Source organism: Sturnira hondurensis, unplaced genomic scaffold, assembly GCF_014824575.4.
Source record: "Sturnira hondurensis isolate 20B ecotype Veracruz unplaced genomic scaffold, ASM1482457v3 Scaffold0001304, whole genome shotgun sequence".
Classification (NCBI taxonomy): domain Eukaryota; kingdom Metazoa; phylum Chordata; class Mammalia; order Chiroptera; family Phyllostomidae; genus Sturnira; species Sturnira hondurensis.
Window position 1 is genome coordinate 5,317,680 of NW_028073935.1, and position 23,476 is coordinate 5,341,155.

Below are 23,476 nucleotides of genomic sequence, written 5' to 3' on the forward strand. Positions count from 1 at the left end.
CAAAGAGCCTCAAAGAAGGTACAATACTATTTTTATAGGTCATATTCCTATTCATTTTTTTTTCTGAATCAGTTCTAGTACATAAGCTATGCACTCCTTGGAGGGTGTTTGACTGATTTCTTTATATAAGAAATTATTGGGTATTTTGTTGAATATACCAAATTAATTGTACTGGTTGTGGGGTTTTTTGTGTGTGTGTGTAAAATACATTTGTTTTAGCATATCTTTTTATCAGAGGCTTAATTTGTCTTCTCTGTTAAGTAATGCACAGTGAAACAATGGGCTGTTGGTGTTATTTTTCTTTTTTCAAAGTAGATTTTTAGTGTTTTTAATTAAACTACCAGAAATTTAAAAAAAAACTAGAGCCTTTGTGTTCTCAAATCTCTTAAAATTACCTTAGCATGCGTTAAGATCTTGAAAAAATAAAGCAGTTTGCAAACCTTAGAAAGTACCTGAAGTTGTCTGTATCTTACTAAGGATGTGCTCCTCATTTTGGTAGGTATTTTGGACCAGTCTGCTGTGTGGGTTGATGAGATGAATTATTACGATATGCGTACTGACAGGAATAAAGGAATTCCTCCCTTGTCCTTACGTCCTGCTAATCCACTTGGCATTGAGATTGAAAAGTGAGTAGCATTTTTTTTCTTCAGCTTTGTTTATTTTCAGTTGATAAAAGGTTTTATATATTTAGACAGTTAAACTCTGGAAACATCCAGGGAAGCACAATTTCATACACCTTCATTGTTGGAAGACAAGTGTTATTTCTGAAGCCTGGTCAGCTTTACTACCAATGAATGGTCCCATTAAAACTTTTGGCAAAAACTACTTACTTCATCGGGTTTTTGAATGTACATTTTGCGAAGAAAGAAAATATCTTGAAAGTTTTTTCAAATTAAAATATTTTTTCTTATATTGTTGGCACTATTACAGATATCGCTAGTTCCTTGCCTTTGCTGGCCTCCACTCAGTTCCCACTCACCCTTCCCTCTGGGTATCACCACATTGTTGTCTCCGACTATGCATTTGTGTCCTTTGGCTAATCCTGTCATCATTTTCATCCAGTTCTCCCTCTCCTCTCCCCTCTGACAGCTGTCCGCCTGTTATGTGTCCATAACTCCATTTCTGCTTTGTCAGTTTATTTTGTTAATTAGATTCTACATGTCAGTGAGATCAAATGATACTTGTCTTTCTCTGACTGGCTTATTTCACTTAGCATGATACTCTCTAGGTCCATCCATGTTGTCTGTTGAAAAGGGTAAGATTTCCTTCCTTTTTACAACCATGTGGTACTCCATTGTGTGAGTGTTCTACAGCTTTTCTATCTGTTCATCTACTGATGAGCATTTGGGCTATTTTCAGATCTTGGCTACTGTAAATAATGCTGCCGTGAAATAGGGGTGGGTGTATTCCTTCAAATTGGTCTTTTGGTATTTTTAGGATATATTCCCAGAAGTGAGAACACTGGGTCAAAAGGCAGATCCATTTTAATTTTTTAAGGAAATTCCATACTGTTTTCCACAGTGGCTGCACCACTGTGGAAATGTATGTTGTCAAGTGGCAAGTTTCATTCTTTTTGTTGTTGTTGGGTAAGTTCCATTGTGCACTTATGTATAGACACCATAGCTCCTTTATTTACTCACCTTTCAATGGACACCTAGGTTACTTTTATATCTTGGCTATTGTAAATAACTTTCATTAAACATAGGGGTTCATATACTGTTTTTAATAGTAGCTCCATTGATTTTGGTTCAGTTCTGCAAAACTTATTATTTGAATAATTAATACTTTTCATGACATGAGATTAATGCATTTTCTGGAGCTGATAAATTTAAATGTTTAGATGGCACTTGAAATAAAAATAGGATTTTTGATGGGCCTTGTATTCTGGGAAAAATTTTAGAGTAATTAAGTCCAGTGTAGTTTTTTATTTTGTTTAAAACTCTTGCCTATAATTATACTTAATTCATACTTATTTACTTCAGTAGAATTGTGGCAGGTGATATCTTTCAGGATGCCTTGCAATGAAATCTAGAGTTTTCTTAGTGTCTAGAACAGTGTTTGTATAACTTTTATAATTAATACCTTTACCTTTATATCTTACTTTATCAATTTTTCTGACATCTTAATCTTGTCTTAATCTTAGTGATTCTGCTTATGAAGTAATATACAGTTTGTTTCTCTATAAATCTTATTGAAGGTGACAAATTTGTTTTTTTAACACTATAACCATAGTGTTATTTTAGTTTTTTCTAGGAATGGAAGAAGTGTCCACTAATCTTTAAACTTAACTTTCAAGCCTACATTTGAACGCCATTAGTGATTCAAATATTAAGATTCTTTTTCACCTGCTGGAGTTTACATCTGACTGGGAGGGAAGCAACAAGTGTTTGTCTTGGGAAGTTATCATATGTTGAGAATGTCCTGAGGCTTGGCCGCTTACTTTTAAGTGAGCCTGAGCTCTTCCAGGTCACATCTTGAAGTTCTTCAGCCTCCATATTTCTCAAAAGACACCTTAAGGGCAAGTCATTTTGGGGCTATTTTAAGGATTTCAGTGCTATATAAATTAAGTCTACAGATCAAGAAAGTCCAGAAAAGTGTGGTGACTCCTGGATATTTACCTGAGCACAGTTTCAGGCGTGAATAGGCTTTGCAGTTGGTTATAAAACTTTTAATGGCCTGCTTCAATACTCTGAAAAGTAGAGTTTCTTTCCAGGTCTGCCACAAAAGAAATGTAGAGCAGAAGGATCCCTTTGATTGTTCTTTTCATAAAGAAGAAACTGTTTTGTACATAGGCACAGGAGTGAGTATATTATATAAATTTTGTACAAGCATTAGACAAAACTAAAAAGTTAGGATTGGAAAATCAGTAAAATATTAAAATCAGTTCAAAGGGAATTCCAGAGAACCAACATAAATAGGCAATGAAAAATGCTAAAAAGATACAAAACTGGCTACTTCTACTGTGTAGTAATTAATTGCATCTATACCTGACAAGGTACTTTTTTGGCCAGGGATTCCTGCTCACCATTAGCCATTACCAAGTTAACCACTTTGTTTCTATAACAGAATTGCGAAATAGAGGTAAGGAAAGGCACAGATGCCTGTACTATCAGAAAACACTGGGAAGGCCCTCAGGACAGAGTTGGATATCTAGTCATCTTTTTCGTCTATTTAAAGTCTTTAAAATTTCTTCCTTTGAAAGAATGAGAGTATAGACATATGAGGAAGCAAGAAAGTAAAAGGTGAAAGTGAACCAAGAGAAGAAAATGATTTTGGTCAGAAAAATGCTCTTTCAGTTTTTTTTAAAATACTTTCAGGAAGAATGTGTTTATTTTTTTGAACTTCAGCCTCAAAAAAAAAGAGGGCTTATTTTAGAAAAAAAAGAGAACAGGAAAGGGAAAACAGATGTTAAAATACTGGTGGTGTGTGTTTCATTTGCCTGAGCCATTATATTTTAGATAAAAGCTTTGGTCTTCAGAGAGAATGGTGTTACATTTAGATTAGAATTCCTAAGAAAATTTTCTTACTATTTGTCTTTTATATCTGTTTATTAATGTCATTTGGGGATTACTTTTATAATTCAACCACTGAAGAAGACCTATTTTTAATATTTTATAAATGTCATTGGAGGAAGAATAACAGGATTTTAATATTACTTGCTTGTTGAAATATGTTAGTTGAGAAGATTTGAAGAATTATGACTGCCTGTTGTGGTGTAGGCTACTGTGGGCCTGATGAATTATCAGATTAAAGTGGTGAAGTTGCCTTTGGATGATGGATCAGCTCCTGGGAATTACATTGTGAATATTTATGGAACTTCTCCTCAGCTGACAGTCAAATTTACAGTGTGAAACAGTGAGTGGTCCTGTAGGGTTGTGGCCAGTTTCTGAATATGAAAAAGCAAGGGAGAATAACAGAATATAGTTTTCCTATTACTTTTCAGTGTGAATCAAAGTTTAATAAATATTTTATTGGTGTACCGAACATGCATACTTTCCTCTTGCAGCCCACAAGTTTAACAACTGGCATTTATTGGCCTCCTTCCACTGCTAAAGTTGTTCATATTCCTAAATTTTTAACTGATGTTTTACACACATGGTGCCTTAATACTTATAAAAATGTTACTAATTGCTCAGAAAGAAATAACTTCATTTTGAACTAAGACTAGGATTTGCTTGTAAAAAGCCTGTATTTTTAATTTATGATACCAATTGTCACAAATGCCTGTGTTTTTTGCATGGCTTAAAGTATAATGGAAACAAACTAAACTGAAAAAGAAGGTAAAAACAGGTTCATGTTAATTTAAGCCTTTACTAGGTTTCATTTCTTAAAAATAGTATTTGACTAACATGAGATTATAAGTTATGTTTTTTGGAAGAAATATGTATATGGGAATGATAACATAAAAATTGAGCTTTGCCTCTGTTTTTGTGGGATCTACAGCTCTTTTTGTGCGACTATTGCCTGGGAAAGGCTATCTAGAGGAGTCAGCTGATGTACCACTGATAACTGTTTTATTTCCACAGGGGCTTTATGGGCAATAGAAATCTGATTTTTCTTCTCATCAGTTTGGCTTTCCAGTAAAAAGAAAAGGTGACCACTTTACTTGCTACATTTAGAAAACAAAGAAAGGTGGCCAAATAATTCTTAGTATGCCTGTAGAAGTTAAGAACCATGATAAACTTACCGTGTAGAAATTTCATAGGAGCAAATTTGTTTCTGTGACTCATTTTGTTTCTGTAATAGTGTAATCAGTAAAATATATTTTAAAAAAAGAATTGAGTATAGTATACACATTTTCAAAAGAACAGTCTAAACTCTCTTTCGCTGGTTTAGCCTCTTCCACTTTTCATCTTCCCATCTGCCAAGTGAAGAAAGTATATTCTTTTCAGGCAAGCACAGAGTAACACAACTGCAATTAGGTCTCACTCCATCTTAGGTAGTTAGAATTTCTTTCAAAATTATTCTTTTTTGCTTGGTCATGGGCGATTTCTGTAGATCATTCTCATACTTGAACATGAAGCAAATATGTTAAAAACGTACCTGTTAGTTTTCTCTGACTGCTCAGTATACCTGGATCTTTCCATGACATGGTCTTAAACCATTATAGGTTTAGACTTAAATCTGGCTTACATTGCCATCTAATAGAAAGCATACATTTTAAGGGTGACAAGATTTGTCAGCTACTGAGACGTTTATGTTTTTTAAAAATGATTTAATGCATTTACACACTACAGTATTTGTTGCTTTCACTCTCCAAAGTCCATGTTATGAGATTTAAAGTGTAGATTTGGTTTGAATTACTCAGAATATATCTTATTGAGTTGTTAAGCCATCACTTTACTTGGTGGGTTAGAGCCTAAAATCCCATTATTGTGAGCAAACTTTTGAGTTCTTTTTAACTCTCTATTAACATAGTACTTCTTTCTTATGTAACACTTATTTTTTAATATAGTTTATTGATTATGCTATTACAGTTGTCCCATTTCCCCCCCTTCCTTCCCTTCCATCCTGCACCCCCTTTCCCACCCACATTCCCCTCCTCTAGTTCATGTCTATGTGTCATAAGTTCTTTGGCTTCTACATTTTCAATACTCTTCTTGCCCTCCCACTGTCTGTTTTCTACCTATCATCTATGCTACTTATCCTCTGTACCTTTTCCCCCTCTTCACTCCTCCCATTCCCCTGTTGCTGACCCTTCGTGTGATCTCCATTTCTTTGATTCTGTTCCTTTTCCAGTCGTTTGCTCAGTTTGCTTTTGTTTTTATTTTAGGTGTGGTTGTTAGTAATTGTGAGCTTGCTGTCATTTTACTATACATGCTTTTTATATTCTTTTTCTTAGATAAATCCCTTTAACATTTCATATAATAAGGGCTTGGTGACGATGAACTCCTTTAATTGATCTTATCTGAGAAGCACTTTGTCTGCCCTTCCATTCTAAATGAAAGCTTTGCTGGATAGAGGAGTCTTGGATGTAGATCCTTGCCTTTCATGACTTGGAATACTTCTGTCCAGCCCCTTCTTGCCCTTAAGGTGTCTTTTGAGAAATCAGCTGACAGTCTAATGGGGACTCCTTTGTAGGTTACTTTATCTCTCTCTTGCTTTACTTTTACTTTATCTCTTGCTTTATCTCTCTCTTAGTTTATCTCTTGCTGCTTCTAGGATTCTCTCCTACATTTTTATATTGGGTAATATAATTATGATGTGTCTTGGTGTGATCCTATTTGGGTCCAACTTCTTTGGGACTCTTAGTGCTTCCTAGACTTGTATGTGTATTTTCTTCACCAAATTAGGGATGTTTTCTTTCATTATTTTTTGAAATAAGTTTTCAATTACTTGTTCTTTCTCTTCTCCTTCTGATACCCCTATGATTTGGATGTCGGTACATTTAAAGGTGCCCCAGAAGTTCCTAAGCCTCTCCTTGTTTGTTTGTTTGTTTTTAATTCTTGTTTCTTCTTTCTGTTCTAAATGTTTATTTTTTCCACATGTTCCAAATCATTGATTTGAATCCTGGCTTCTTTCCCTTTACTGTTGGTTCCTTATGGATTTTTCTTAATTTCTCTTAGTGTAGCCTTTATTTCTTCCTTTATGATTTTGCTGTACTCAGTGAGTCCTCTGAGCAGTCTGGTCACTGGCATTTTGAACTCCGCATCTGATAGGTTGGCTATCTCTGTTTCGTTTAGTCTTTCATTTGGGTCATATTTCTTTGTCTCCTCAATTTGGCAGCCTCTTTATCTTTCTTGCTGTGTTTTAGGTAGAGCTGCTTTTACTCCGTCTTAGTAGTATGGCCTATGTAGAAGCACCTGTAAATTGTGTGGGGCTGAGCCTTAGGTAGTTTCCAGAGCAGGACAGCCTGCTTCTCTACCATGGCTCTCTGTGGAAAGAGGGCTCGGAGAGGGGACAGTGCCGCTGCCTGTCTTCTGGAGCTTTTACTGGCCCCCTTTCCAGTTTTAAGTTATTTCACTCACTTCCCAAAGCTGCAGCCCTGGTGGTGAAACCCAGAGTGTGTGGATTTGTGACGTTCTAAGTCTGTGTGGGCCATTCAAGTGGCAAAAATCTGGCAGTTTCTTCCATCATCCTGTGTGGGCCCTTTAAGTAGCAAAAATACGGCTATTTCTTCGGCTGCCCCAACCCCACTGGTTTTTACAGCTAGAAGTAACTGGAGATTTATCTTCCTGGTACTGGATCCCTAGGCTGTGTGATTTGGCCTGGGGCTGGGATAGGTCACTCCCAAGATACCCATTCCTATTTTTATCCACCACACATCAATGTGGGGCCATCCCTTCTGCCCCTGCCTCTACTTGGCATAGGGCCTCTCCACCTATCTCTGTGACTCTTGCCCTCCTACCCATCTGGATGTGTGTACCTTCTTTAAATCCTTGGTTCTTGGACTTTCATACAGCCTGATTTTTTGGCAGTTCTGGCTTTTATTAGTTTGAGATCTGGTTCTAATTCTTTTCATCTATATATTTCATTGATTATGCTATTACAGTTGTGCCATTTTCCTCTCTGCCCTGCATCCCCCTTTCCATCCGCATTCCCCCCAGTTCATGTCCATGGGTTGTACATATAAGTTCTTGCTTCTACATTTCCTATATTATTCTTAACCACCCCCTGTCTATTTTGTACCTACTATTTATGCTTCTTATTCCCTGTACCTCCTCCTCTTTTCTCCCCCTTCTTCTCCCCTACTGATAACCCTCCATATGATCTTCATTTCTGTGATTCTGTTCTTATTCTAGTTGTTTGCTTAGTTTGTTTTTGTTTTTTTTAGGTTCAGTTGTTGATAGTTGTGAGTATGTTGTCATTTTACTGTTCCTATTTTTGATCTTTTTCTTAGATAAGTCCCTTTAACATTTCATATAATCAGGGTTTGGTGATGATGAACTCCTTGAACTTGATCTTATGTGGGAAGCACTTTATCTGTCCTTCCATTCTAAATGAAAACTTAGCTGGATAAAGCAATCTTGGCTGTAGGTCTTTGGATTTCATGACTTGGAATACTTCTTTCCAGCCCCTTCTTCCCTGTAAGGTCTCTTTTGAGAAATCAGCTGACAGTCTGATGGGAACTCCTTTGTAGATAACTGTCTCTTTTCCTCTTGCTGCTTTTAAGATTCTCCTTATTTTTAATCTTGGGTAATGGAAATATGATGTGCCTTGATGTGTACCTCCTTGGGTTCAGCTTCTTTGTGGGATTCTCTGAGCTTCGTGCACTTCCTGGAGGTCTGTTTCCTTCAGCAGATTTGGGAAGTTCTTCATTATTTTTTCAAGTAAATTTTCAAAGAAGTTTTCAGTATCTTTCTCTTCCTCTTCTCTTTCTGACACCTCTGTGATTTGACTGTTGGAATGTTTAAAGTTGTCCCAGAGGTTCCTAAGACTCACCTCATTTTTTTGAATTCTTGCTTCATTCTGTTCTGATTGAATGTTTATTTCTTCCTTCTGGTCCAAACCGTTGATTTTTGTCCCAGTTTCCTTCCCTTCACTGTTGGTTCCCTGTGCATTTTCCTTTATTTTACTTTTCATAGCCTTCACTCTTTCCTCTATTTTGCAACCACAGTCAACCATTTCTATGAGCATCCTGATTATCAGTGTTTTAAGCTGTGCACCTGATAGGCTGGCTATCTCTTCATTGCTTAGTTGTATTTTTTCTGGAACTTTGATCTGTTCTTTCTTTTGGGCCATATAGTTTTTGTGACAGTGTGCCTTTTCAGTAGTTACGATGTGGAGCCTTGGTATTTGCTAGGGTGGGGCAACCCATGTGGATACACTGTGGCGCTGTATGTGGGGGAGGAGTCCAAAAGGGAACAGTATTGCCTGCTCCACTCTTGCAGGCCTTCAGTCACTTCCTCTGCTACCCACAAGCTAATTGGGCCCTTCTAGTGCTGATTCCCAGGCGGGCGGGTCTGTATACGTTCTAGGACCCTGTGGGTCTCTCCAACTGAACTCTCCTATGAAGCTGGGAGTTTCTCCCTCCTCCACAGCCCTCATGGATTTTTTCAGTAGAGGTTTTGAGGCTTTATTTACCCATTCTGGAATCCTGGGTTGTGTGGTCTGTCAAGATCGCCAGTTGCTCCTCCTGGGTTATCTGAATTCATATGTGGGACTGGGCAGTCTGTCAGCTGCTGCCTTGCCCGCCTAGGTTCTCTAGTTGCCACCTTGCTACGAGTCCTCTCTGCCCTGGCTGTTGTCTTCCCCTCCTACCTGTCTGGATGAATGTTCCTTCTTTAACTTTTTGATTGTGGGCCTTCCATACAGTTAGATTTTCTGTCAGTTTTGTTTTTCAATTTGTTGTTATCCTTCTTTTGGTTGTGTGAGGCTTGATTGGCTTCTCAGATTGGCTTCTGAGGCACAGTATATCTACCTACATCTTCATCTTGGCTAGAAGTCATGTAATTATTTTTATGGTTGTGTGGGGAGGCAGTGCATGTCCACCTATGCCTCCATCTTGACCTGAAGTTCCAGTTTTTTAAAAATATTTTTGATCTTTACTGAGGCATAGTTGACAAATTTGAGTGATACCTGAAGTGGACATCTTGGTGATTTGATAGATGTATGTACATTGTGAAAGGATTCCAACCATCTATTTTTAACACATTTGTTACCTCAGATATTTATTTTTATGAGAACTTTTAAGTTCTCTCTGCAAGTATCAATTACGTATTACAGTGTTATCAACTGTAGTCATCATGTTTTACATTATATTCTAGAGGACCTTATTCATCTTAGAGCTGAAAGTTTGTACCCTTTTACCAATTTCTTTTTATTTCCTCCAAGGTCTAGGCCCTGGCAAGTACTTTTTTACTCTGGTTTCGTGAGTTTTCACTCTGTACTATTTTTTAGTAGTCCAGATATATTTGCAAATCTGATAAAGGGTTAATACCCAAAATTTGTAATGAAAACATACAACTAAAGAGCCAATCTGTCCACTCCCGAGCAAAAATATTTCATTTGAAAAATAGGCAAAGGTGTTCAAAAGACATTTTTGCAAAGAAAACATAGAAATGGCCAACAGGTACATGAAGAGATGCTTAAAATAACTAGTCCTTAGAGAAATGCAAGTCAACCACATCTGTTCAAATTCCTATTGCCAAAAACATAAGACAGAACAAGTGTTGGTGAGGATGTGGAGAAAAGAGTACCCTTGTGCACTGTTGGTGGGAATGTGAATAGGTACAGCCACTGTGGAAAACAGTATGGAGGTTCCTCAAAAAATAAAAATAGAGCTGCCATATAACCCAGCAATTCCTATTCTGAGTATTTATCTGAAGAAAATGAAAACACAAAAAGGTGTATGCTTCTCGTGTTCATTGTAGCATTATATATGGTAGCCATGATGTGGAAACAAGTGTCCATGGATGGATAAGGGGATAAGCAAGTGTGTGTACACACACATGGAATGTTATTCAACTATGCAAAAGAAGGAAATCCTGTGATTTGGACAACACCAGTGGACCTTCATCTCATTTTGCTAGATGGAGAAAGACAAATGCAGTTTTTATTGTTTTAAACTGTGTTGAGCATGACATAACTCTCAGACCTCTGGGGATGGTGTAGAGTTAGCCATTTCACCATGGCATGCAAGTGTTGTGTTTTTGAGTTTTATGTTTTTGTGCTATATATTTTTGCTTTACATGCTATCATTATATCATAGATTTTTTTATGTTGTTATTCTTAACTCTGGTGACCCCTTTACACACTGCTGCTTTAATATGGGTAGGGAGCCACGCAACCAAAATAAAACTATAGGTCTTGAGTGAAAGATAAAGAAACTCAGATTGGCTTCTCACAGGTTTTTTAACTGCTTCTTTGTTACCTGTGTCTTTAATCTTTTAGTTGGAACTGTTCTTTGTTAGAAGATTTCACATAGTTGAATAATTTGTAAAGACTTAGTAGGGATTTAGTTGATATCAGGTGATTTTGTAGTACTTGTTGATTCTGTTGACGTTATTTAACTTTCTTAGCAACTTTAGTATTACAGAGAACTTCAGTTTAAGTATCGTACAGGAGTAAGGCTGAAAAAGTCGTAGGCATGCTACCATGCACCTCTCCCTCACACAGAGGACAGACACACTCATTCGTCAGATCATTCTTTCTATGGTTTTGAAACAGCACTCTAGACAGACACTGCTCAGTAGTTAAAGTAGAACTGTGGAACATAGCCAATGCATGTCAGAAGGGAGGGTTTTTAGTTATTTATCTAAAATTTAGCCTTTCAATCCTCAAAAGTTCTCACTTGGAAGAATGATGTACAGATAAATAAAATCAGAAACTTCCAAAGGTGACAGGATTTTATTACTAGGTAAAGTATCAAACCAATCTGAAGAGTCCAAACCAAAATAAACTTCTAAAAATGCAGAGTTCTTTAGCTCCCTTCCAGAGACTGTATAGTGAAATTACCAAGCTATGCAACACACACCCATACCCTCTCTCTCTCTCTGTCTCTCTCTGTCTCTCTCTGTCTCTCTCTCTCTAAGGAGATTTACACTGTAGCCTTTTAATTTTTAAGCCAGTGAAGAGAGGTGTAAGGTTGGCTTAGTCTCTGAGTTACTGATGCTGAGGTGTTCATGATTGCCTTAAAGTCTTGTTTCATCTTCTAATCTGTTACTGCAGAGTTAAGCAGGCCTTCCTCCTCATTTCCAATTAGAAAAGAGAACTTCATAGTTTGTGGACCTTTTTCTCTCGTGACTGAGGTACTAACAATAAATGTTGGATTCTAGATTAAAGTATGGAATTTACAAAGGAAATCATGGAGAACCAGTTTTGCATTCCTTGGACTTTGGGGGAGTATGAAGGGATAAAGCAGAAGAGCTGGTAGAGAAGGGAAAGATTTTTAAGATTTTAAAAAAGATTTTATTTATTTACTTTTTGAGAGAAGGGAAGAAGAACCAGAGAGAGAGAAACATTGATTGGTTGCCTCTTGCACATACCCTACCTTGGACCAGCCTACATCCCAGGGATGTGCCCTGACCAGAATCAAACCTGAGACCTTTAACTTTGTGGGATAACTGACACTCAACCAACTGAGCCACATTGATCAGGACTGTAGGATTTCTTGAGAGTTTTGCTAGGCTTTGAAGGGGAGTTATGGAGAATGTATGCTCTTCACTTATGCCTGGTGAGTTGGGGCTTCTATGAAGCCCCCAGGTACAAATGTTTCCTGCAGTTTTGAGGCAGAGGCCCTGGCACCCAAAAGCACTAGAACACAGTGTATTGAGAGTAGAGGTGTCTGCCTTTGGGAGGGGCGAGTTTCTGGTACCGAATGAGCACCTCACTGGAGAGAGTAAGTTTTGGACCATTGTAAAATTGTGCCTAAGGAGACCTGCAAGTCAAGGGCTCAAACAGGTAGTACTTTTGGTGATGATGGAGTGTTGATCATGAACTAGGTTGCCTAATTCCTGAATTGAATTCTTGAAGCTGTATTTGTAGTAATGTGGCATCAAGAACCTCTCAGATAGGAGTGAGTAGAAGTCATCAGATCTGCCCACATTTTCTTCCAGGATGGGAATAATTTCCCCCACTTCAAAGAGACACTGGGCTCATGTAACACATTATTTTTTGTTCCTTCCCACATCTCTTGTGTCCTGCTTCTTAATTTTTCTCATTCAACATACTTCTGTCTTAACTGCTGTGTGTAGTATGTAGTTTTTTCAATAGGTCTTTGTTTTCATCTGTTTATCTGACTTTTGAAAATCATGTGAATATGCATATCAAATTCCTTTATAAAATAGGTGGTTTGGGACGCTTAATTTCACACTAAATATCTTTCTAAATTTTTGAGATCTTTTATGGATGAAGAAAACTTTATAGCACACTCCATTGAAAGTTTTATAGGTATGAACTATATGTAGATATTTGTAAGGAGTTAAAAATATTATTTTGATGGACTGCTGTATAAATCTTGTATTTATAAATGTAATGAAGGTGTTGGCAACTTTCTTTATAAAAGAACTTTTATAAAGGATTATTTACTGACCGAATACATTTAAAAGAAAATATATTTTGGAACCTGTTCTGTTATGAACAGAAATGACATATTTTTACTATGCTGTTGGTTTTTAAGTTAAGCTTCCTAATGCATAGTAAATTGGCAGTGGGTACTTTAAAAAATTAAGAGACACTGGGCTATAAAATAATGTTTTGTCCTGTTTGTGCCCTGTGAGGTGAGCTTGCCCAGTGTATGGTGTGAGGAACATACTTCAATCAGAAGGCACAGCAAGATCTAGAGGAATAATGTAATAACAAACACAACAGATGCAAGAAAATATAATTCCTTTGAAGTTGCTGAAGCTTTTGGTTTGAGGATGTGAATGGTAGAAATGAATCTTGAGAGATAAGCAGGTTGAGATCATAGAGAGACTTGACTATAGAACTTGGACTTCATTCTGCATAGATGAAGGGGTGGGGGTATACTAAGGGCTTTTAGCTAATAAGTTAAAGGTCTGCCCATGTTACTTTTTCTCTCATACCCAACTGTCTGACTTCCAGCATGGAATTGGATTTATATTAGATGTTTGATTAGTATTTGAATTCATAAATAAATTAATTTGTTTGATCTAGAAGTTGACATTAAAAATGTAGGCAAGAAGGTGAGCTGCAGATGATGTATTACATATTATCATAAGCTTTTCTTAAAATTATTTCAGACATGGACATGGAAATATGAGTACCATATAGTTAGATCTAATTTTACTGGTAGGCATTATGAGGCTTAAAACAGCTTTCATCTAGGCCTTTAAATTTTTTAACAAAATGATTTAATGTTATTAAATTTCACTGTGTCTAGATTTTTATTTTTACCCATTGATTAGGGACTGATTTCATATTTTGATAGATTTTTAAAAGTATCAACTAAGTTTCTTTAAATCTTATAATCTAATATTGATATAATTTCATTGTTTAATTTCCTATCATATATAATCAAAGTTGATATATAAGAAATTAGCTGAGGTGTAGGAAATATATTTTATATACACATACAAACATAGGCTTTATAATGTAGATGGATAATTATAACGGTTTGTATTCATGTTTATTATACTAGGTACCCTGGACATTTGTTACATCTTTGTAAATAATAGGACTTGAAGTATGTTTTAAACTTTTTTTCTCCCTCAGAAGTAAATTTCCCCAGAAGGACTTAGAAATGCTCTTCCCGGGAATGAGTGCCGATTTCACAAGTGAAAATTTTTCAGCTGCCTGGTATCTTACAGAGAACCACTCAACCACCAGGTTAGTGACATGGGGCTGTTGATTGTGAATTGCTTCACTTGGATGCAGCTGATACGATGATCTAGTAATGTGGGTTTTAGGCCTAGCTCTGCTACTTCGGAGACCTTTGACTTTGGGTGAGCTTGTGAACATCGTAGGTTATCTATATTCTTATTTATAAAAGGGGATTATTGATTAGAGGACCTTTATTTCCTGTTATCATGTTGTTTCTATACGTTTCATTATTTGTACAAGCTATTGAAATTTTATGGAATCTCAGCTGGCTACCTAAACTGAGGTGCCTGAATGTGACCTTTCCCTACTCAAATAAGAAAACTTTCAAGTTGGGGTGTAATGTGGGGCACACACATCCTTCCCACATCATAGAGCAAAGGAAGATGACCTGGGTTATCATTTTGCAAACACTTGATTTAAAATTAGGCCAAAACATAGATAGGGCCATGTATCCAAAATAAAGTGCTCATTTTTGTCTAATTACATTTTACCCACTCTCTCTACAAGATTGGATTTTTAACTTTTTTTCCAAGACTGTTTTAAAACAATTATATTTAGTAAAAATGTTTGAATGTTTTCTTGCTTAAAGTCTATATTCTTGAAAAGTCAATTTGTTAAAATGTAGCTTAGGAGAAATTTTTCAGCTTTTAGGAGGTAAATCATTAGTAGAAAACATGAGGAAATTTGTTGTATACGTAGAATAAATTTGGCCTCAGGGATTTTTAAAGCAGATGTCTGAAATCTTTCATTATAAAAAATGATTCTAATTTTACATTATGGATGTGCTTTTTCATTTACTATAAGTCAAAATCTTTTTTCTGTTTAGGGCTATCATGGGACTAAATATACTCATTTTATAGCCATATTTTCTTAGCTCAGAAATAAAACTTCTGAAATACAGAAAACTACCTATTTTTTTCTCTGCTTGAGATGTAGACATAAAATGTTGTGGTCTTTTTAGTTAAACAGTGAATTAAAGACCTCCCCCAGGTTTTCTGAAATTTCACTGCTAAAGACTGGATTCGTTATTGATGTAGTAAGGATAGCAGTATGCTCAATTTGTGTCCAGAATACAGAAATGAATGTACAGAGAAAATTCTGCCTTAGGTAGCATCCACAGCTACGTGATCTAGGACTTTCTACCAGGGAGATGATAATCAGGACTCCTTACTGGGCATATGGATATATGATATATATTGGTTAAAAAAATCTACATGTATATTTATTTCATAAGGGTCTGATATATTTGGAATGGCCATTTGAGAGCTATTAATCTCTTTTCTAGCTGCTATAATTTTGGCATTCATAATAAAAGTTTTAGCTCTAGATAAAATTTGAAAGCTTTTGTTTTTATCTGGCTATATATCCTATTAGTCTCTTTCTTTTTTTTTTTTAAATAGAGAAGGTCCTAAGATCCTTCATAGTGAAGAATTTTTTTTTATATTTTATTTATTTATCTTTAGAGGGGAAGGGAAGGAGAGAGGGAGAGAAATATCAATGTATGGTTGCCTCTGCTGAGGACACACAATGTATCATGTGTCCCCTGCTGGGAACTGGCCTGCAACCCAGGCATGTGCCCTGACTGGGAATCGAACTGCGATCCTCTGGTTCGCAGGCCAGGGCTAGTGCTCAATCCACTAGCCAGGGCTAGTCTATCTTCTTAATGTAGGTTTTGGTATTTTATGTGTAATGCATTGTCTTCTTTCTTTTTTAATGTTAGCGGTGTCAAACTTTTGGTTTCTTTATTTCATTCAGTTTTGAACAGCTCAAAATGGCAGTCACCAACCTGAAGAGACAGGCTAACAAGAAGAGTGAAGGCAGCCTGGCGTGTGTGAAAGGGGGTCTTAGTACTTTCTTTGAAGCCCAGGATGCTCTGTCAGGTAAGGTGACCCTCAGAGCCATCTGCTGTGGCTTCCACAACAGAAACCTGACACAGTGTTTGCAGAGTGTTTACAGTCTGTGACATTTGGTCTGTATTTATAAAAGTAGGTATCTAACATGTTCTGTAAATACTTGTTGCAGACCAGGCTGGAATCTCTTTGAAGCGTGATACTTTAAATATTTGTCTCTTGAGGCTTTTATAGACTCATGGTACATGTGTGAAATAGGAGACTGCTTTGCCTCTCCATGATGCTCAGTCTCCAGGACTAGTGAGAAATTAAATCCCAATGAGTAAAATTCTAGAATTTAAAAAATCCTTTTATAGACACCAATATCTTATACATGTAACTAATTCTATAAATTGGCTCATTGTATGTTTGGTTTGGAAAGAACTGATAATAAAAATAAATCATTATTTTTAGCTCTTACCACACTGGTCCCATGTACAATATACAACTGTCCACCATGCATGTCATCAGCTGTATATGTAAGGGAAATTGTATTGAATAGAAATACTATGGCTTTAGATATTTCAGGAGAAGATGTTAGATAGGTCCCCCCCCGCCCGGAAACTATCTTTAATAGAAGTCAAATTATTGTTTTTCTAGTAAAAAGTAACATATATTAATAAAAGCCCAATTCTTTTTAAAAAACAAGGACACCTATAACCTAAGGTTATATGTATATATAGCTAAGTACTAACTGTAGATAAGGAAGGCACATCTTATTCTATTCATAAAGACTAAATTGTTAAATTAATTTGTATTCTTAAAGTTCAGACATCCTTTTGTCATTTTTAAAGCCTCTTCCTCCTGGGTCAAACGTGACTTCTGACAAGTTAAATGTTCATCTGATACAGCTCTTTCCCTCCAGGTAGAAGTTAGGTTTTGAAAGGAGTAGAATGTGAATGCCTAGGATGGAACAGAGAAATTATGTAATCTCTTACAAATACTCTATACCCCATATTTTTTGATCAAGTGCTTTTCTTTCTTTGTGCTTATTGATAATTCTAATTTGTCAATGTTATTGTGTCAACAGTAGAACCCTGAGCATGTATGAACAGTTTAGTGTTATAAAGTTATTTAATATGTTTAGTAGCTATACAAATGATAATTTGCCATATGTGATTAGCTGTTCTAATAGATAATTTTAATTAAAACTATTTCAGTTAGCAAAAGTATGTTTGACTTCTCTGTTTACCCTTTCTTTAATATACATGTTTGTGTATGCATATATACTTGTACTTGTTTGTTTATAGTTTTCTATTAGGGGCTTCATTCTTGGTGGGTTTTAAGGAGTTTTATTTTGCGCATTAAATTTAGGTAACTTTGCCTTGGCTGGTCATTGGAGTGTCATCCCATACAACCAAAGGATGTGGGTCTGATCCCCTGTCAGGGCACATACCTAGGTTGCATATTTGATCCCTGGTTGGGGCACATATTAGAGGCAGTTTGTTTCTGTCATGTTGATGTTTCTCTCTTTCTATTCTTCTCTCTTTAAAATCAATAAATATATCCTCGGGTGAGAATTGGAAAAAAATTTGTATAGTCTTATTTATTAGACATTTGCCCTAGAACTATTTCAGTAACTTAAAAGTTTAACAAAGAAAAAACAATTTAACAAAGATAATGGTTAACTACTAATAAGCAACTGACTATCCCATATAGAAAATTATTTATTAATAGCAAATTTGAAAACTTTAGACACATACATCTAGCTTTTCTATTTTTTGATGTAAATGAAATGCATATTATAAAAATATTAAACAGATGAATAATAGCTGAAAATACTGTAATTCCATTATAGAGATATTCGCAGTAATATCTCAGTGTATTTCTCTTTTTTTCTTATCTTATATGTGTGCTTACCACAAAACTGGAAAAATATATATATATTGTTGTGTATTTTAGAAACCTTTATTCTTTTGATTGCTCTTCTGGATATTTATTTTAATTTATTGTAGCATTTGATTTATTAGTAGCTCTTTAGAAATTTTTTTGGCTGTAGTCTTAAGTGAAATTGATCTATAATTTTTCAAAATGCTTATTATAGTGCCCTGGCTGGTGGGGCCCACTGGATATAGTGCTGGCCTGTGAACCGAAAGGTCATTAGTTTGATTCCCAGTCAAGGTACATGCTTGGGTTGTGGGCCAGGTCCCCTTTTTCGGGCATGTGAAAGACAACTGTTTCTCTCTCATACAACAGTGTTTGTCTCTGTCTTTGTCTCCTTCCCTTCCCCTCTCTCTAAAACGAAATAAATAGAATTTTAAAAAAATAAAAATGCTAGTTGTTGGTCAGGTTTTGGTGTTAATATTATACAGAATTATATGAATGTCTATGTATATATACCTGTACTTTGAAATGGGTAATATAGATTAGGAATTATATGTTGGAAATGTGAAAGAGCTAATAAATTGCTCAGGTAATTTATTTTACTTTTTATATAAACTTTCAAACATGCTAAAAGTTAGTGGTACAGTTATTCCCATACAGTTCGCCCCACCTGCCATCTAGACTGTGGGGCGACTTTGCGGGCAAAGTCATCGTAACCATCCCCCATCCCCACCCCCTGTCTACCACGGATGAAAGCAAACACTACCAAAACATGATCTGCTTAGGGAGGAAATGTGGCCGACCCCTCAAAGGGAAAAAAAATCGAAGGGAAAGGGAAAGGGCCAAGAGCCCCCTGCTCAAGGGGCTTTTATTTGGTTCATTTGCACAAGAATACAGGTAAGGATCAAACAATAGTTAGCATTCAGAGAAGTTAGCATTCAGTGAGGGCTTATTCTCAGTCAGGGTCAGATAGCTAAAGAGCCATAAAACGTTGAGGAACCAACTTCTTGCTTGGACCCTTATCATTTAAATGAGAGCATTCTAAACAAAGCAGGTTTCACAGGGTTTTTACATATTCTTTCTTATGCCTGATTTACTGGTATCTTTGCCTGATACCTGCCCTTTCCAGCACAGGGCTGCACTGTCTTCCCCATCATAGGTTTTTAGGCTTAAGTGGATTAGAGCCCGGCAGCACTTCTCCCAGATGGAAATGAGGACTTGGGCTATGTCACAATAGCTGGTGGGGGGGGGGAGGGTCCATCATTCCCTCTTTGTCACAGCGCCCCGAGTCCTTCCATGATGGCCTCTCAAGTGATTGTGTCTGGCTTAGGTTGCCCCTCTCTGTGTGAGGAGTCTTACCCATCATGGAGATCGACCATGCTTTGGGGGCAGGGGAGTAAGCTGAGGCAGCATTTACTACCAGAGACAAGCTTTGACTCCTGTGACTCGTAATCCAGAGATCACTTGCTCATCCTTAGCCATGGGGGGCAGTTACAATTCCTGAAAAGAGGCAGAGCGTTCTCCAACATTGCATTATTATTCTTAAATTATTTAAAATATATGTTTTAGGCCCTTTTTGTTTTCACCTAAATTTATTTGTATGTTCTACTTTTTTATTTACATTGAATCTTTTTCTAAAAAGTGATTTTAGAGAGGGGTGGAGAGAGCAAAACATCAGTTTGCTGTCCCACTTATTTATGCATTTATTAGTTGATTCTTGTATGTGCCCCCACTGGGGGGAATTAATCAGGATGGATACTTCAACCAACTGAGCTACCCAACCAGGGTATACATTGTAATACAATTTTTGTGTTTTCAGGATTTGAAACTTTAATTTCTTTTTGATCTAGCAGTTTGTAGTAGACTTTTGTTTTTTCAAAGTTAATTTTAGTCTACAATATCATGAAATCAAGTGTTTCTTAATATAAGCCAATTTTCTGTTACATTGCTGAAGATAAAAATGGGGATGTGGGGCATATTCTCTTCAGGGCACACTGATATATTATTAATACCTAGTTAACTACATGATTTAAATCTAGGTTATTTATAATAAACCTGTCAGATCTCTCTCTTCGATTTTGTCAGTTTTTCTTTGTATGGAAAAACATGCACACTCTGTAACTTCAGTTGATTGGATATCTTGATAATAATATTATATTATAATGTAATAATAACTGCAAAATTAGAGCCAATTCTTAAGACCACCAGCAGGTTTGATAATTTTCTAGAAGGACTCACAAAACTCACTGGAATCCATTGTACTCACAGTAATGGTTTACTACATCAAAAACATATAGATTAAAATCAGCCAAGGGAAAAAAAATCTTGGGGCAGGCTGGTCCAGGAAAGTTCCATGCATGGGGTGTCCAGCGTCTTTTCAAAATAGAGTCTTGGACAGCACTGATATTCCTGGTAATGGTGTGAGACAGTGTGTCTAAGTATTGCCAGCCAAAGAATCTTACCCAGTCCTTGGTGTCCAGTTTTTGTAGAGGCTCTGTTATATAGACATAATCAACTGCCCCAGTGGGTGGACTCTCCAGTCTCTCTGGAGGTTGAGCCGATACTGAGTGACCCAAAGCTCTCACCATAAATCACATTGTTACATTACCTGGTGTGGCTCTTTTTGATACTGTGGAGTATTTCATATGCAGTTCATAGATTCTTTTTTAGTCCTTTCCAAACAGGTATATAATAGTAGCTGTTATCCTCTTGTATGGTCTTTATTTAGCTTTGAGCTTTTATGCTGTATGACTCTTTTTTCTTGTATGTACCCCTGAATATTTTAATCAGAATTTGAGGTGGGAGACTTTTCTCAAAAAAGGAACTGAGCCATGTGCAAGGACCTTGCACACACAGCATCCGGGTCAGCTAAGGAGGAGGAGTGTGGGTACAGTTTGTTCCCACTCAGGGTGCCTCATGGATTGATCAAAGGCAGACAGGCAGCAGGGGCTCAGAGGGACTTTTTTCCATAGGGGAACTGAGTATGCAGATGTTACAGAAAAATGAAGCAACCAGACGCCGAGGGTTCAGGAGCATGATCTTTATTCACGTGCATGGGCCCAGAGGAGAGTGATCTCCAAATTGTGAGCCCTGAACAAAGGGTTCTTGGGGTTTATATAGCCTGCAGGACCTTCCTACATGGCAAAGCGAGTTACATAAGCGGAATGCGGAAGTTAGACTCTCCTACGGGGCGTTCTTAGGCTAGCGGAAAAGGGGCTTTTCTCCATCACAGAGGCCAGGCCAACAAAGAGGGAGGAGGTGTGTGTGATTTGCTCCCACTCATTGCACCTCACTGACTGATCAAAGGGGTGTGAAATGAGGTGCATTATCAGTGCCAGCCTGGCACATATGTGCAGAGTGGACAGTGCAGGCTGCACAGAGCTCTGAGGGCATGCGCTGGAAACTGGGCACCTGTGATTATTGCAGCCCACACCGAGCCCCATCCTTGTGAAACCACAGGATGGGAAAAATCAGAGACCAGCCCCACTGTGCCTGCAGGTTCCTGGATCACCTAAAATCAGCAGGTGGCTTTTTTCACTCCCGTTTCTAAGACAGTAAGACCTGGAACTGTGAGAAAACCAGAGACAGATTCAGGAAGAAGTCAGAACGTGAACACCAACAGCTGAGACAAATTTCACTTTGATGTCCTTCAGAACTTCCATGTTTTTTTTAATCCCTGTTCTTTCTGTTTATTATTTTTTTGGTTTGTTTTTATTGTTTGATTTTTGTATTTTCCCTTTCATATTGCATTTTAATTTCTCTTCTTTTACTTCACTCATATTCCAAATAACACACTACTCTTGGTCTTTTACTTTTTATTCTTTTTATTCAGATTATATATTTCTTGTCATACTGTTGTTATTCCAAGTCCCACACAGCACCCTTCCCTGGTCTTAATCAATTTCTCCATCTTTCTGAGCCTTATTACTATTGTGGTTAACATTATTTTCTCTTAACACTATGCAGAATTTCTGTCCATTACTCTCACTATTTCTCCTCCATCTAATCTCACATAAGCGTTCTTCTTTCTTAAGTCAGATCACATATTTTATCCTTCTAGTAACAGTCTTAACTCTCTTTCATCTTTTATAAACAGTGGCTAGTCGCGTGACATATCATGGTTGTTGCTGTACTTTTCCAAGGGTACTCCTGTTTGTTCACCACTTGTTTCTGCTTTAAATCCCATAAAATACTCTCCCACTGTCTTACTCCTTTTCACCTTTCCCCTGTCCCTTATCTGTTGAGTGAGAAATTTTATTTCACTGTTTTCTCCCCCCACCTTCCCCCCCCCCACTCTCAACCTGGGTTTTATTCCTTACTCTTAGTAGCTTAATTCCCCCATCCTCTCAAAATCATTTTTTTTACTGTAGACATCTCATATTCACTTTTTGCTTTTCTACAATATTCTTATTCTTGTTCTGCCCTTACTAAACTTCATTTAGCTCTTACTGCTATCAATCCTGCTGTGGCTTTTCTGCAATTTTGCTCCTGTTGGTCCAATATGTTTTCAGTCTTACTTCAAACCTCGTAGTATACTCATCCTCTTCTTACCCCATTGTTGCCATTGTTCTTTTGTGTTTTACTTACATTGAAATTTTGTTCTCTTCCTTTCTTCACTTTGGATCTATCCCAATTATTATTGTTTCTCCTCCTTACCACACAACAACGTTTTCCTCTTTTTTACTCATCTCATGTTCCCTTTGTCATATCTTACAATATCCGCAGTCTCTCTTGATATTCATTAATCTTAGTTCAATTGCAGTTGAGACTGCCAATGTTGTAGAGGGGTTATTTTTGCTAGCATGGGTTTGGTTTTCTGGTGATACTACTTTGTTTACCATCACCTGTCCCACAGCATAAAACACAAGATGGGAGTCGTGACCACCAGTAAACCTGCCAGAGGGGAGAACACACCAACAAAGGGGCAACCAACAGGTAAAGCCCAAGTACAACAAGAGAGCCCACACAAATGGAAGAAAGGGCAACCTTAGAGCATCTTGACAAGGAGATCAAAGAAACTGCACTACTGAGTCCCACAAAACTCTGACCACAGAACTTCTCCCTAAAAAGATAGCTGGCAAAGCAGAGCATCTGGAATCACAGAAACAAACAGAGTCACCTAAATAGTGAGACAATGAAAGAACATTCCATTGAAAGGAATGGAAGATTCCTCAGTAAAATAGCTAAATGAGATGTAAGCAAGCAAACTATCAGATACAGAATTCAAAAGAATGCTGATAAGGATGCTCAAGGAACTCACAACTACAAGGAACTGACTGGGAAGTACAACAGTATGAAAAGGGAAATAGAAATTATAAATAAGAACCAGGAAGAAATCAAGAACAAATTTCTGAAATAAAAATACACATGAAGGAAATACAAGCAAGCTGGAGGAAGCAGAAGACTGAATTAGTGGTCTAGAAGACGAGGTAGAAAAAATACCCAGGGAGAGCAGCAGCCTGAAAAAAGACTAAAAAAATATTAAGATATTTTAAGGGAACTGCAAGACAACATGAAATGCAACAACATTTGAATCATAG

At 37.0% G+C, this 23,476-nt stretch overlaps 1 protein-coding gene across 1 annotated transcript in view; it reads left to right on the forward strand.

Moving 5' to 3' along the window:
* Positions 1-23,476, forward strand: part of EXOC2 (exocyst complex component 2) — a 273,565-nt gene that overhangs the window by 87,856 nt on the left and 162,233 nt on the right. The window contains exons 4-6 of the mRNA XM_037070417.1: positions 500-626; positions 14,116-14,229; positions 15,979-16,103. Of these exons, the coding sequence (XP_036926312.1) occupies positions 500-626; positions 14,116-14,229; positions 15,979-16,103 (366 nt within the window). The remainder of the gene's footprint in view (positions 1-499; positions 627-14,115; positions 14,230-15,978; positions 16,104-23,476) is intronic.